The 16,472-nt window shown below is 41.4% G+C and overlaps 1 protein-coding gene across 4 annotated transcripts in view; it reads right to left on the bottom strand.

Moving 5' to 3' along the window:
* Positions 1-3,181: 3,181 nt before the first annotated feature.
* lrrc7 (leucine rich repeat containing 7) overlaps positions 3,182-16,472 on the bottom strand; it is a 49,744-nt gene continuing 36,453 nt past the window's right edge. The window contains exons 21-26 of one of the 4 annotated variants that reach the window (XM_018726692.2): positions 15,312-15,461; positions 13,967-14,086; positions 13,217-13,450; positions 12,469-12,561; positions 5,262-5,336; positions 3,182-3,911 (exon numbers count right to left, since the gene is read on the bottom strand). In XM_018726692.2, the coding sequence (XP_018582208.1) occupies positions 3,804-3,911; positions 5,262-5,336; positions 12,469-12,561; positions 13,217-13,450; positions 13,967-14,086; positions 15,312-15,461 (780 nt within the window). In that variant the 3' untranslated portion in view covers positions 3,182-3,803. The remainder of the gene's footprint in view (positions 3,912-5,261; positions 5,337-12,468; positions 12,562-13,216; positions 13,451-13,966; positions 14,087-15,311; positions 15,462-16,472) is intronic. The other 3 variants (XM_018726691.2, XM_018726693.2, XM_018726690.2) reach the window with 3 other exon arrangements.

The raw sequence follows: 16,472 nt of genomic DNA, 5'->3' as shown, positions 1-16,472 counted from the left end.
TGCTACAGAAAGTTTAAAAATCATATCCTTGATGCTATGAGCAAAAAAGTCCACTTATACAATAAAGTGACATTTTTATTTATACAATACTTTCATACATTATTCAAAACACTTCTTAAATACTGAAAAAGTTTCTGTACTTTCAAAGCCGAAAATGGCTTATTTGTTGCACAGCATTTTTGTTTTTCATAATTTTATAACAACGTCTTAAATATGTACAGATAGTATCTGCAAAATGCATTCTAGACATGGAATATATACTTTACCAATTACATGTCTTTTTCAATACAGAAATAAAACTGGAAGGTTTAAACTTGCATGTGCAAATCAATGAACAGGATAATAAATTCTCACTAAATCTCTCTCAACTAAATTTTTTTTTGTTAAAATTACTTTCTTGCACATAAAATGAAGCAGCATTCAAGTCCAATAAGTCTTCGTACTGCAAAAGCTTGTAATACATTCACAATCTATATGAATAAATAATTTAAATGTTTTCATTCACAAATATTTACATCAATACTGCAGTTAGACTGAAAAGTACCATATATTTGCTTTTTTATATATGCAATTGTATTTTAACACATACAAAAATGACCGATTTTATATTCATGTACATATATATATATATGTATGTATAACACAAATTCACAATTACTGTAGAAATTTTACAGGTTAAATACTACAGCATTTCCCCCCACATCCTGAATGCTTTTCCCCCCAATAGTTATAGAAACTTAATCAAAGTATATCAATATTTACAAATAACCTGAAAATGCTCAGTAAAAAAATCAAACAAAGTTTATAACTTGGCCATTTAATTTACTGTAATTGATTTATCTAAACTTAACTGTACCCTGTGGTACCTTGTGCCAGCTTAACTAGGTGCAAGTTGTTTGTATATGGTGTCACAATTAGAATAATTAGATTATCTTAAATAATGTCACATTAAATGCTACATTTGTATATATTAAACAAGTTGTGAAACATTTTCAGGGTTTTGTTAGTGATACACTTTCATCGGGATATGACAAATTTTAACTGCCTCCTGCATGTTCAAAACAATTTTCAAGTTCCAAAAAAAGAAGTGTATGAAACAATCTTAAATGTCTACTCACAGAAAAAAAGATTTTAATCAATCACATTTCAAGACAAAGTAAAAGCATGCTATAAAGCTTACAATGGAAACTGTGTTTAAAAGAAATGCCTTCAATATGGGAATGTGAAAGAGAATTACTGGTTTTAAACAAATACAAAATCATCGATACCCAAAGTGTCATCTCTACTTTCATACAGCAGCATCCGATTCTAAGCTGTCAGTTGCAATTGGAATATAACTTGGAGAAACACAATTTAATTAAAGAATTTTTGACATAAGTTGTTCGGACAGTTAAAACATTTCAGTTTAAACATTATCTAACCAAAATTCATATGGGTCCCGCCTGACAGCAGGTAAATGAGCTACAAAGTATGGATTCTAAACATGATGAGCAGATAAAAACAGTGGAACAGTGCAGAGCCCTGACCTCAAAACACTTTTCCTCATTACTGGGAATGCAGTAGTGGTTTTTGTCCTGATTTAAATGAGGAGTAAAGGATAATATCACCAAGTTTCTAACAGAAATTAATACAACGTCTGACATAAGACAGTGACATCATCGAGGGTAGAGGTGAATCAACATGCAACTGGTTTCTCAGCATAAAGATGTTTTATTATTCTGTACACCAGGCCCTTTTAGGGGCATGTGTAATGATAATTAAGCAAACGCACATAACCATATGTAGTTCGGACAAGCGGTTGTTGAAAATAGATGGATGGACAATGATTATGTTTCTTGCTAGATTCTTGAGGCTTCTTCTGGTGTTAGTTGTTCAACTGGACACACATCTGTTTTCATAGTGCGCTAAACCATCACCCACTGCCCCTGAATGGTTTTATCCCTATGAAAACACATGGCATACTGTGACATATTTTGTGTCACAGCTTTTGTATTAAATTAAGCAAGAAATGCTATGGTATGAATTGTATTCATTATATTGCTGCCACTCGTACCAACTGTCACAAAAGAACATAAGAGTGTCCTGTCTTTTTGGATGTATGATATTGACACCCACAGTGTCTTCAGACAGCACTGCAATACGGAATCTGAAAACAATTGTGTCAGAGTATTTAGGGTTCAAGACTAGCAATACAACTTCAAGTTCCATCTTTTTTTCAAGTTTGTTTAAGTAAAGATTCTCAAATCAAAATTTAAATCAGAAATTTAAACTGTTTAACTATACAAATGTTAATAATTACAGCCAATATATATTTATTGTATGGCTTCAGCAGCATGATCACTTTAGTAAGGAACACAGTTCCTGGGTTTGAATCTGGCTCTGTCCATGCAGAGTTTGCATGTGCCAATCCATGTGTTCACATAGGTTTCTTCCCAGTCTGAAGATGTGAGTGGAAGGAGGCCATGGTAAACCACTTCTGTACCCTTGCTTACCATGAAATCCACGAGTGCTCACTATGTGTTAACTTTTACTCAGCAACACTTAGCTGTAAAAAGTCATTGTGAGAAGATATGTTGACCTTTATCTTTCAATGTGTCTGTCTGATGACAAACTCAAGTAACATCTGAAAAGATGCCTTTAGCGTAAATGACGGTGTTCGCAATGTTTCAGTAGCTGGTGGCGATCATCTCTTGAGGTTCACCAGCAGTCTAGCTGGCGTCACTCACAGCTATAATTACTATGTCTGAAATGATACTGCCTTTGGTATCCTTTAAACTAAAAGCAAAGTGATTCCTACCTGCAATGTGATCGATAGTGTTTCTGACAACTGAGGGTGTCCATTCTGCAGATACTTAATGCAGGGGAAAAACTGGAAAAATTCCTTTTCTGCTTCTACTGGGAAAACACTGGAAGCTGCAATATGTTTTACGAAGAAGAAACTTGGATCAGGCTATCCTTTGATTCTTCAAGATACAGTATGGCTACTGTCTAAAAAAACCTTTCAGAGTAAATGTTTGTGTAACAATCAATTAAACTTTCTTTTCACAGACTGTTCAACAAAATACATTTAAAACATTCTAGTATATGGCAAAAACAATGCAGTGACTGGTTTAATATACTGATGAAAATCAATATATTTGTTTTTATACATATGTGATTTGCAAAAGAACTGGTGGTGTTAGTATAAATGGTCATAAAGGTATTTTCAAAATGTATTTAAAAATTTTTAGCAGATTGTATTTAATGTCTTAAAATGGCACTGCAAGATAAATTATTTGGTAAAGAAAACATACATTTCTTCCATTATCATCCTGAACTCAATTCTCTCCAACCTTAATTTCATATTTTTAATGTATATATTTACAAAAGGCATACACACAGTTGAGGCAGTGTTTATGGTGAATGTAATTCCTAGAGCCACTGTGCTTTCATGCGCCAAAATATAAATTAAAAGTTCCATAAAATAAAAAATGAAAAACAATTATAAATTAGGACATTAGAAAGTAAAAGAAGAATCCAAACGAAATATACAAAAAAATCAATAATTGCACCAATCTACAGCCCGAGGCTGATGGAGACACAGTAAATGAATTGCACTCACATCAACATAATATTTAAACAGTTCTTTCAATTTGATCAATGTTTAACACGTGACTTTATAGTACATTTGGCACTAATATTTGCCATTGGTCCAGCAATTGGCAAATGTTACTATTCCTAGATAAAAACAGATTGGAGTAACTTATGCACATCTCAGCACTCCATAGTTGTAATAAGTCATGATTTAAAAAAGAAAGAAAAAATTACATTGTGCTCTCCCTCAAGATTACCAAGTCCACAGTTTTCTGGAAATTCTTCAGCAGAGAGACAGCCGTTTCATGCTCCATGTGTAAAAAACTATGTCCGTTGGCCTGCAATGTAAGAGCGAAGCACACAGTGAACAGTGAGAACAGGGATGGCGGACGCAGGACAGGAGGCAGGAGCTTGGTGGAGGTTAAAGGAGACATAACACGGTCACTGTCAGGGAGAAGAGAAAAGAGCAACAAGTGCACAAAGGAAGAAGGAGTCATGCTGTAAAGGAGAGAAAGGGAGAGAAAGCTGGTTTTTAGAGGTCTTTTCTTCAGCTAATACTTCCAATCTGTGGAGAGAGCAGAGAGATGCCTGGCTCCTCAGGCTGCGGTGTACGGGTGGGCCTCTACTTGCGCACATTTAAAGCCACACAAATACTAGGACATGCCAGCAACAGTTGGGAATCATCACATTCCCATACAGTCACTTAGGCACAGAGATAATTCGTTCATGTAGGCTGTCATGCAGGCTTTTTTAAGAGTCAGTGAAAGAAAGTTCCTGAATTGGAATGGCAGCCATACATGGACTGAGGGCCTGCAAACCACTGCAAAGCCACTGATCTCTGAAGGGAAACCCAGCTTCATAATATCACCTATTGGTGGGACTGACAAAGTTTTTACTAAATATGAAGTAGTGTGCATTTTTTTATCTATTACCCGGTAAAGCATTAATAGTGACTAAATGCCATCTCTTTGCTTCCTCTAACAGGAGTTGAAAGCTGAGGACAAGTTCATTGAGCTATACACCTTCTGAGCCAGTGGCACTGGAGAACACAATGTGGCAGGAGTGGAGTAGCAGTGGCAAGAATGAGGGAGCCCTTTATTGGTTTTTTGGTAAAGCAATACCAATATTTACCACTTTGGTCACAAGGGCCTATGAGGATATAAAATTCTTTGCAATCAAGTGCAAAAATGAAAAGATACAGATGGAGGGGTTTTTGTAATCTATACTGGTCTCAAAAGGTTGAAGGAATGCTTTAATCCAGCCCAGTATATCCTTTTGAATGGTACTGATATAATATAATACATCAATCTGATATAATACATCAACGTTACATCTGTGAATGGCAAAAATGCATGTTCACTAGCAACAAAATGTGTTCTTGAGAAAACAGAAATATTTAAATGTACTCCTTACACATAAGTGAATTGCTGTGCATCACATATATAAATACATTTTTCTTTGTGAGTGTTAGCACAGGACAGACACACACCAGTTGGCCTGGTAAGAAGTGTGACTAAAAACAATCTAGCCTTTGTAAGTAAGACAGATACAGATGTAGAACAACATGCAGACTCACTGAAGCAGCACGAAGCAGGACATGCTGCAAGCAAAGCATCTACTGGCAATGTGTTGGGCAATGGCAGGTTAAACACTTGTGAACAATGCAGCAGGATGGGGAGCAAGGTTACCTTCAGAATTTTGTCCCCGGGCTGAAGAATGTTGGCGGCGGGTCCATCAGGCTGTACCCTAGTAACAAAGATACCCTATAAGTCAAAAGTGATATGAGGTTAGGAATCGCATGGTTATGATGGTTTAGAATTTTGCCCTTTACTATGGATCTATTTTGGAAAAACTACTATTAATAGTGTTTTTGTAGGTATCAATAGTATGTGGATCAACAAATAGAAAGATCAGATGACCAGAAACAACAACCAGATGTTAAAATACGTTTCTTCGCGCTACAACCAACATTACTAAGAAGTTGAAGCAGTTCAAAAGATAAGACTGTTTTAAGAACAGATCAGCTCATGTATGATATTCTACATGATTAACAGTTTTGTGTGATTCAGACAGAGGTACAGACAGATGTTTACAGCAAACCTGCCGGTGCCCAGGCAACAATAAACTGCAATAATATGAAGTAATTATGAAATGTCTACAATCCTCACTTATTTTCACAAAACCAAAAGACATTAATGGACTCAGTTGTAATTCTTCTCTGTAGTGTAAACAGTTTTTTGTTTTTGAACAGTTTGTGCCAAACAAAATACAGTGAATTTAACATAGCTGTACAAAATGTTAACTGTGGAAGTCAAGATTTTTATTTGCCTCAGACATCAGAATAAGATAAGTAAATAAGCTTTGTTTGAGAATATCTTAAAAGCCTTACATTTTCTCAAAAGACCTGCAGCAGGGCTGCGGCAGACTTTTCCATGAAGAGAAACTGTTTTTGTGTAACACCCTCCCCGTCAAGACAGAATTCATCATGTGGAACTGTGACCTGCTCCACTAAGCCTGCCCTGGCCTGCAAGTCTGGATGAGGTCAGGTCAACCAGCAGCTCAGCTGCTCTTCATCCTCTCCTCTGCTCAAGGCTCTAGAGAGGAGTTGGACTGTGCTCTATGGGAGGGGGTCCTCACTTAGTCCCATCTACCGTAGTGATACAGCTGGACTGCCCACACATTTAGTATAACCCACTCCAAATGCAATATACTGCTTCTGCTTTGGGTTCCACAAGTAGAAGCTATTAATTCAAATACAGCATATATTTTCAATAGCATAATTATGACCAGTTAAAAATGCAAGCACAAACCTAAAAAGGAAAATATATCTTCATTTTGACTTGATACTTGAGAACACATAAAAACAATAAACAAGGATACAAAGGATACTGCATGTAAACAACTCTGGGGTGTTATCTTTTACAACAAGTCGAGGACACCTACACCACACGCTGCCTCAGAAAGACGATGCGCATCATGAGAGACCATAGTCACCCCACACAGGCACTTTTCTCTTCCCTGCCATCTGCAAAACGGCTTACGTCTATTCGAACCCGCACAGCTAGGTACAGGAAGAGCTTTTACCCCACTGCTGTAAGACTATACAACACTAACCAATGTGCCACCTTTAGTAACTAGCGTTGGACTGCTGCACACAAGCACATTGGTAAATTACACTGTGACTTAAAGCATTCTCATTCTCTCGTTCTGAGTTCTCTGACTGTCAACTGGCATTATTGTTACTACTGTTACCATTATTTATTGTTATTGCTGTCATTGCTGCTATTGTTATTTACTGTCATTGACACTGTTTTGTTTGTCATTGTTTTGTTTGTGCAGTATTTCTATTGTCCTTGCCCATAGTCTGTGGAGAAGCATTCAGGAAGATTTTCATAATACATGTACATGGTACTTGTATCTATGACAATAAACTCGAAACTTGAACAAAAGCAAAAATGAGAACTTGAAACAAGAAATTACTGAAATCAAAGTTGCATGATTCATTCATTCATTCATTCATTCATCTTCCTCCGCTATCTGGGGCCGGGTCGCGGGGGCAGCAGTCCGAGCAGAGTCCTCCAGACTTCCCTCTCCCCGCACACCTCCTCCAGTTCCTCTGGGGAAACCCCAAGGCGTTCCCAGGCCAGCCGGGAGACATAGTCTCTCCAATGTGTCCTGGGTCTGCCCCGAGGCCTCCTCCCGGTGGGACAAGCCCGGAACACCTCCCCAGGGAGGCGTCCAGGAGGCATCCGGAACAGATGCCCGAGCCACCTCAACTGGCTCCTCTCGATGCGGAGGAGCAGCGGCTCTACTCCGAGCTCCTCCCGGGTGACTGAGCTCCTCACCCTATCCCTAAGGGTGCGCCAAGCCACTCTGCGGAGGAAACTCATTTCTGCCGCTTGTATCCGCGATCTCATTCTTTCGGTCATGATCCAGAGTTCATGACCATAGGTGAGGGTAGGAACGTAGATCGACCAGTAAATTGAGAGCTTCGCCTTATGACTCAGCTCCCTCTTCACCACAACAGACCGGTACAATGACCGCATTACTGCGGACGCCGCACCGATCCGTCTGTCAACCTGCCGCTCCATTTTTCCCTCACTCGTGAACAAGACACCGAGATACTTAAACTCCTCCACTTGAGGGAGCAACTCCCCCTAACCCGGAGGGGGCAATCCACCTTTTTCCGACTGAGAACCATGGCCTCGGATTTGGAGGTGCTGATTCTCATCCCCGCCGCTTCGCACTCGGCTGCAAACCTCCCCATTGCACGCTGCAAGTCTTGACTTGATGAAGCCAGCAGGACCACATCGTCCGCGAAAAGCAGAGACGAGATCTCGCGGCCACCAAAACAGGCACTCTCTGTTCCCTGGCTGCGCCTAGAAATTCTGTCCATGAAGATAATGAACAGAATCGGTGACAAAGGGCAGCCCTGGCGGAGTCCAACATGCACCGGGAAGAGGTCTGACTTACTGCCGGCAATGCGAACCAAGCTCCTGCTCCGGTCATACAGGGAACAAACAGCCCGTAACAGCGAGCCCCGAACCCCATAATCCCGAAGCACCTCCCACAGGATGCCACGAGGGACACGGTCGAATGCCTTCTCCAGGTCCACAAAACACATATGGACTGGTTGGGCAAACTCCCACGAACCCTCCAGCACCCTAGTGAGGGTATAGAGCTGGTCCAGTGTTCCACGGCCAGGGCAAAAACCGCATTGCTCCTCCTGAATCCGAGGTTCGACTATCGGTCAGATTCTCCTTTCAAGTACCCTGGCATAGACTTTCCCAGGGAGGCTAAGGAGTGTGATCCCGCTGTAGTTAGAACACAATCTCCGGTCCCCCTTCTTAAAAAGAGGGACCACCACCCCGGTCTGCCAGTCCAGAGGCACCGTTCCCGAACTCCATGCGATGCTGCAGAGGCGTGTCAGCCAAGACAGCCCCACAACATCCAGAGACCTGAGAAACTCGGGGCGGATCTCATCCACCCCCGGAGCCTTGCCATCGAGGAGTTTTTTGACTACCTCAGCAACTTCAGCCAGGGTAATGGACGAGTCCCCCTACAAGTCCCCAGCCTCAGCTTCCTCTACGGAAGGCGTGTCGGAGGGATTGAGGAGATCCTCAAAGTACTCCTTCCACCGCCCGAGGACATCCTCAGCTGAGGCAGCAGCGCACCACTTCCACTGTAAACAGTGTTTGTGGAACACCGCTTCCCCCCTCTGAGTCGCCGGACGGTTTGCCAGAATCTCTTTGAGGCCGACCGAAAGTCTTCCTCCATGGCCTCACCGAACTCCTCCCAAGCCCGAGTTTTTGCCGCGGCGACTGCCAGAGCCGCGCTCCGTTTGGCCCGTCGGTACCCGTCAGCTGCTTCAGGAGTCCCATGAGCCAGCCAGGCCCGATAGAACTCCTTCTTCAGCTTGACGGCATCCCTTATCTCCGGTGTCCACCACTGTGTTCGGGGATTGCCGCCGCGACAGGCGCCGGAGACCTTATGGCCGCAGCTCCGAACCGCTGCCCCTATAATGGAGGCGTGGAACATAGTCCATTCAGACTCGATGTCCCCCACCTCCCTCGGGACCTGGTTGAAGCTCTGTCGGAGGTGGGAGTTGAAGACCTCTCTGACAGGGGCCTCCGCCAAACGTTCCCAACAGACCCTCACTATGCGTTTGGGCCTGCCAGGTCTGTCCAGCTTTTCCCCCCGCCATCGAATCCAACTCACTACCAGGTGGTGATCAGTTGACAGCTCAGCCCCTCTCTTCACCCGAGTGTCCAAGACATATGGCCGAAGGTCAGAAGAAACGACTACAAAGTCGATCATCGACCTCCGACCTAGGGTGTCCTGGTGCCAAGTGCACTGATGGACACCCTTATGCATGAACATGGTGTTCGTTATGGATAAACCGTGACTAGCACAGAAATCCAATAACAACTCACCGCTCGGGTTCAGATCAGGGAGGCCGTTCCTCCCAATCACGCCCCTCCAGGTGTCACTGTCGCTACCCACGTGGGCGTTAAAGTCCCCCAGTAGAACGACAGAGTCCCCAATGGGAGCGCTTTCCAGCACGCCCTCCAGGGACTCCAAGAAGGCCGGGTACTCTACACTGCCATTAGGCACATAAGCACAAACGACAGTGAGAGACCGTTCCCTGACTCGAAGGCGCAGGGAGATGACCCTCTCATTCACCGGGGTAGACTCCAACACATGGCGGCTAAACTGGGGGGCTATTAATAAGCCCACACCCGCCCGCCGCCTCTCACCCTGGGCAACGCCAGAATAGTGGAGAGTCCACCCTTGGTCGAGAAGAGTGGTTCCAGAACCCAAGCTGTGAGTGGAAGTGAGCACGACTATATCTAGACGGTATCTCTCAACTTCCTGCACCAGCTCAGGCTCCTTCCTCGCCAGTGAGGTGACATTCCAAGTCCCAAAAACCAGAGTTGGCGCCTGAGGTTTGGGTCGGCCGGGCACTCGGCCTCGACCACCGCCCAAATCACAATGCACCGGCCCCTTACGGTCTCTCCGGCAGGTGGTGAGCCCACCGAAGAAAGTTGCATGATATCAAAGTGAAACTAAGGAATATATTTATGAGCAATGCACCATGAATTATGTTTTAGGTTTGCAGAAACAAATTCTTTAAACATGTAATCACAGTGATAAGATCCTAATGGTTTCTCAGTCAGTGACTGGTGCTGTATGCAAATACAATTCTTAAGTTTACTTAAAAGCTAACTTTACGAATGGAAGTGTTTCATTTAACTGTTTTAGCAAACAAGAAATGACCCTAATGATGTCACATTCAGTTAACAAGCAAATTTTGTTTATCAAATAAAGATATGCTTATAATATCTTTATATTGACAATTTTATCAATCACTAGAATTAGGGACAGAACAGCTTCTGTTGGGAAGCAAAAACAATGTCTATATTGGCTTAAAAAATTATGATCAAACCGAGGATGAACAGATTTTGCTTGGGCATGTAAAATAGACCCTATGCAGAGATTTGGTATAAATTATCTGGATACAGTATAATATAAGCAGTACTTCCATTTAGTTGCCACTTTTCTCCAAACCAACTTAGAATGTTAAGGTTACAACTACTACAAGCTTTCAATTATTTACCCATTTACACAGCTGGATAACTTTACTGGAGCAATTCAAGGTTAAGTACCTTGCTCAAGGGCACTATAGCTGGAGATCAAACCTGCAGCCTTTGCATCTTAAGGCAGCAGCGCTAACCACTATACTATCAGCTGTCCTCATTTCCAGAAATTCAGCAGCTTGCTAAAATTCTGATGACTGATGTTTTAAGTCAGTCCTAAGGTGACAGTGTTCACAGTGTCTGCTCTAACAGTGAGAGAGTAACAGGACCTGTTATTTAAAAAGACTATGTCTTGACAATTAAGATACTTTCTCAATCAATAAGGGGCTGTCACATATAAGAACACGCTCCATTTCCTACAACAGCACCTACCTGCATTAGAGGGGTAATTACTTGATTAGGTCAAAATTTAGCAGTTTAATCTTTGGCTAAAATCTCAGTTCCATCATTTAGGAATTCACTGAAGTAATCTGGCTAGACTCAATGAAGTTGCTCCCTTTAGAGTTGGTGATAAAAATACATCCATCTGTCTGACTATGAATGACCTCCTATTGGAGGAGCGTCTCACTTCTCAGCACAGACCACCAGAAAAGTTCACACATCTCTGATAAGCATTTAGACAGTAACACACTGCCCTGATGAAACAATGTCCTGGATGAAACACTTTAGGCACTTGACTCACAATTGGTTGACAATTACAGTCAGACTCAAACTACATTATATACAATTGTATAAAACATGAGCAACAATTCTTTCTGAACCACAAGGAGACCCTCACATCTGGACCTTTTATTTAAGCAATTCAAGTTAAGTATGTGTTTTTTACACTCACAAGGAGAGCACCACTTTTCCCTCACACATTTTATAATCTCAAAATTTCCCACACAAAGATTTGTGTAAACCTGTTGAGGTTCCCTCGATGAAGGAAGCCTGACATACTCCGCCTGCTCACAGACATCAGGTATTGCTACAGTAATGAAGAGGGATCATGTTCTCAAGGGCAATCGGCTTCACTAACCCTCCTCTACCAACTCTGTGTCACTTGTTGACTGTTATGTGGCTGATCACTTCTGCTGCTTTCATATGACCAAAATAATCCAAATTCCTCTGTTCAGCTGCGAGTACAAACATCAATCCTCAATGGAATTAAAAACCTTCTTGAAGCTAACTGAAGATAATTATGAAGGGGAGACCAAACAAAATAATGTTAAATGCTTTCATCTTCATAACAGCATATGATAAAACAAAAACACTAGAATTAAATTAACTACATAAATCTCAAAAGGAACACCATGCATTTGTAAAAGAAATTACTGATACTAAACCTGACGGAAGGAATCATAACACTGAATATTGATGTATTACTACATAAACATTTATTTATGAACATGGGAAGTTCAGCAATGTGATTTGAAACCACCTTATGATAAACAATCTAATCAATTATTCATATGAAAACAATTATAATAAATGCATTCCTGGGGGATGCAATTATAGAAAATACTGCCCAAATACTTGTCAATATCTGGCCCTAGAGTTGCTTCCATTTGCAAGAAAGAACAATGACAGTTCAAAGGCAATATACTAACGTAATGTGCAGTACTCTGCAGCAGTGGCTGTTTCCATGGCAACTGTGAATTTACCTGGATTCATTTTCCTTCAGAGCAATACAGGTTTATAATTCATTTTAAAAAGAACTGACAGTTCAAATCCTAGTGTTAACTTCATATGCACAGACCTACAAAGAGTTGTGAATATTAATATCCAATCACAGCAGAAGAGAAGGACTCGGTCTTACCATGTCTGAAGGCTTGAAGGGGTTCCCTTGCCCACTGATCCCCCCTGAGATGCTGAAACCCAAGCCTGGGTTTTTCTCTATCCGAACACACAGCTAAACGCAGCACAAAGATAGCAATAGAGCAGCACTGAGAAAACGATAATTTCCAGCACCAGCAATACTGAGTAAATGAGCTCTCGGCATAGAAATATCCTAATTTTCCATTTCTTGTTAAAAACCCACCGCATTACCTGTGACAGGGCACAGTTTTCTATGCTCTGAAGATGTACCACAAACCAGCACAGTGACCAGATGACTGTTAAACAACCTGATGAGCAACAAATTTTCTGTTATATCTCTAACTTTTTCCATTATACATTTAGGAAGGGAATAATTTTATGGATCTTAAGATCTTCTGCATGCTTGAGTTCCACAATCTTACTTATATGCCAATTAAAGTATGTGCTATTCACAATAACCTGCTTTACAGTAAGCGCATTCATCTCCACTGTTGAAAGGTCTTCTAGTGCTTTACCCCACTGCAAATTTATAAAGGGTTTTAATGGGTTCAGTCACTTCATTAAGTTGGATCAGGTGTCAGGAGGTTTACTACCAGGTGGGAATAAAAACTTCCTGTACTCAGTGTTCCAGTTAAAAAGCTTGTATTATGGTTTTCCCTTCGCAGTGTCAAGGGAAGACGATCTGCATCGGACGATCACTGGCATGTCTGTGTAACAGATAAGGGGCAAAGGCAGATGGTAAGACCAACCTGCTCCTGGTACCCATCCATGCTCTTCTGGCCCTTGGTTTGAATGAGGCAGCGGGCACTCTGGGGCCGGGGGCTGGTGGCAGAAATGGGCATGGGTAGTGGAGACTGGTACTGCTGGATGGAAATCCTGTTTATGGGTCCCTCATACTGCTGGTCCCGGGCAGAGCGGTGTGGTGGCGTGGCGGACACTGAGGTCATGACCATTGTCTGCATCTGGTGGGGATGGCCACCTGCCTGTGGGCAACGCAACCCATCAAGTAAACAGTCGAGGATCTGTAATATGCAACAGTGTGCGGAGAGATCACAGGGAACGTGTAGAGTGTTCTCCCTTCACAGCCTTAACAAACTCCACTGACAACCAGTAGCAGGTTCAACTCACTCTCAAATCACAACTGTGCATTTCTTAAATAAATGTTGACTCTCTCATCCTGCCTCTGTTTTACTTCGAAATGTTTTCTCAAACACTCTGTGTCCAGCAGGAGAACTGCTCTACATTGAAGCATCTGTCACAGCTAGCCTTCTGCATCCTGCAGGTGCCTGCCAGGACTGTAGATCGTTCAAAAAATGAACCAGAATGACAGGAACAAATGAAAATGTGATGATAATAAATAAAAAAAACACCCACACAAAAACAAGTATAGATAAGGGGTTTTCTTCCCATTTAAACATTAGGGGTCATGGCAATGGGTGGAGCAGTTGCAGTGTGGGCCAGAGGTGCCTCCCTCCCCAAACAGTCCCCAGCTGGCCTACCTTTTTTACAATATTCTCTGGTGGTACATCCCTCCTGCCAAGCGAGTAAGGAGCCCACTGGCTGGTTGGGGAGAGCTCCTCCTGACCGTTATCTAGAATGCTGCTCTGCTGCGATGGGGTCTGGCGAGAGATGCGACAGGCAGAACTCAGCATGATGCTGGGGAGTTCAGGGTAGCCTGTAGCCCTTCTATTGTGCAGTGGACTCCACATTAATAATGGCACTGGCAGCTAAAGCAATCTCATAAGAACAGTTTGCTTCAAAAAGCATTGTGTTTGTGTGTGTGTGTGTATGTTTGAGGCTTGACTAAAGGATCACGCACAATTCTGTTAACAATTAGTACTGACCCATTAATACCCTCCCAAATACTGACATCACTTTTCGGGCAGTGTTTGTAATCACTGAAATATAATTTGAATTATGTCTTTTTTATAAAAAACAAACTTGTTTTCTTTGTGTATTGTTTATTTATGCCACTCTTATATTGTGTTAATGTTATAATGTACATAGCCTGTTCCAAATATGAAAGGAAACACTGCCCCTGGAGCAGAGGAGGATGTCTGGTAGTGATACTGTAAATAGTAGTAACCATGTGAACCGGTACAATACCCTACCACATATGTGGGTAGACACTTTGCTTGGGTGGGTAGACATCACTGCACCCATACCCAACAGTGGGTAGACATCACTGCAGCTGACACAGGGTGTAGACAAGCAGCACTGACACTTTCATATATCAGACAGAACATGACAAAAGCTTTTCTTTGGAATGGGTGGGGTTCCTTGTGTTGTTCCCAAACATCAATGTTTGCCATACAAGCCATAAGGCTTGTTCATTACTGTGTTCCTCATTTTAATGTACACTAAATCAGTAAGATAAGTCATAAATATAGGTTCCTTTTCTTCACTTCACCAGAAAATATTTATGGTGTTTCTCTGGTCAGTTTATCGGCTTAATTTGCAGTTTCTGACTGGGGATCTGTTGACCACAACATTATAACAGAGTCTAAAATTTGATTAATGATTCTGCAATATTTTTTGCTTACAAAGAATATTATGTTCCATGTAAGCAAAAATATTAGTATGTATGCAGTTTAGAAGGGCAATGACAGGAATATATTCTAAAGAAATGGGAATATCCAATGTTGCCTTCCATAGACAAATGACTAGAGTTAATGCAAACTGATGTATTTTAACCTGAAAACCCATGGAAAACTAGACCCTTTACAGTTCAGTTGTTTTAATACAAACAATTGCTCTATAAACCCAAGACAGGACTTCTGCACAAATTCAACTATACTGCATTGTGTTGCACTCAAACGTTAACAATGTGATGTTAATACTCACATTTGGAAGAGGTAGCCACTGTGTTGTTTGGTTTTCATGCTTTGCATTATTGTAAAAGTTTATGGTCATGCTTCTGTTGGCATGCGGATCAGCATAGCGTCCAGAATACAGCATGCCGAAGTTTACTGTGTTGTGCTTAAGGGCAGCGCTCTGATTGGGAAACATTCACGTGACATGAGTGAATGAGTGAGTCAGACAGAGATCAAAAGCAGCAGATTTACATGGTAACAGTTACATCATACATGGGGTGTAGCTGCAACAGAGTGAGCTTGACAAACAGGGCAACAACAAAACATCATTAATACTGAACACAACACATTAGTACACACAGCAACACAGCAATATCATATTTGAAAATACAGACAAAATTTATAATAACATTGATAAAATTAGAATGTAACTTCTACAATAAGAAAGCTGATTATCTGTTGCTTGCACTGTGAAATTTAGGTGGAATTTTTTATCTGATCATACTATATTTACAAATATATTTTATATGCTTAAGTGCCTGAAATTTTTACCTGCATATGCTTGGGAACAGCATACAAGTTTTCAAACAGACAGGTAAATAATGTATACCCTTCTCAAAACAATTTTTAATTTAATTAAATCATAAGAAACATTTGTTTCAGCCAGACTATGTCAAAATGAACACTGTGATTATACCCTCAATGTATTTACAGTTTTTAATATAGTTTTGTATTGTAATATTGTTTGCCACTGTACAGTATTTGACACAGCCAGCTATTATATCCAAATATAATGATTTACATATTTTAGAGTTAGTTGATGTAAGTAATCATGGTAGTCATATAAAAAAAAACTGATTGAATATATTAGCATTTTTACCAATAACACTGAAACAAGAAACAATAATAAAGCAATCAATATACCTTAAACAATCAATAATGATGCTCTCTCCAAAATCTTTATGATTCTGTTACACAGTGGGTGTATGTACATACATACACACACACACACACACACACACACACACACACACACACACACACACACACACACACTGTCTGAACCGCTTGTCCCATACGGGGTCGCGGGGAGCCGGAGCCTAACCCAGAAACACAGGGCGTAAGGCTGGACGGGGAGGGGACACACCCAGGACGGGACGCCAGTCCGTCGCAAGGCACCCCAAGCGGGACG

The sequence above is a fragment of the Scleropages formosus genome, chromosome 9 (assembly GCF_900964775.1).
Source record: "Scleropages formosus chromosome 9, fSclFor1.1, whole genome shotgun sequence".
Classification (NCBI taxonomy): domain Eukaryota; kingdom Metazoa; phylum Chordata; class Actinopteri; order Osteoglossiformes; family Osteoglossidae; genus Scleropages; species Scleropages formosus.
Note: the sequence above shows the minus strand (reverse complement) of the source record. Positions and strands in the feature narration are given on the sequence as shown.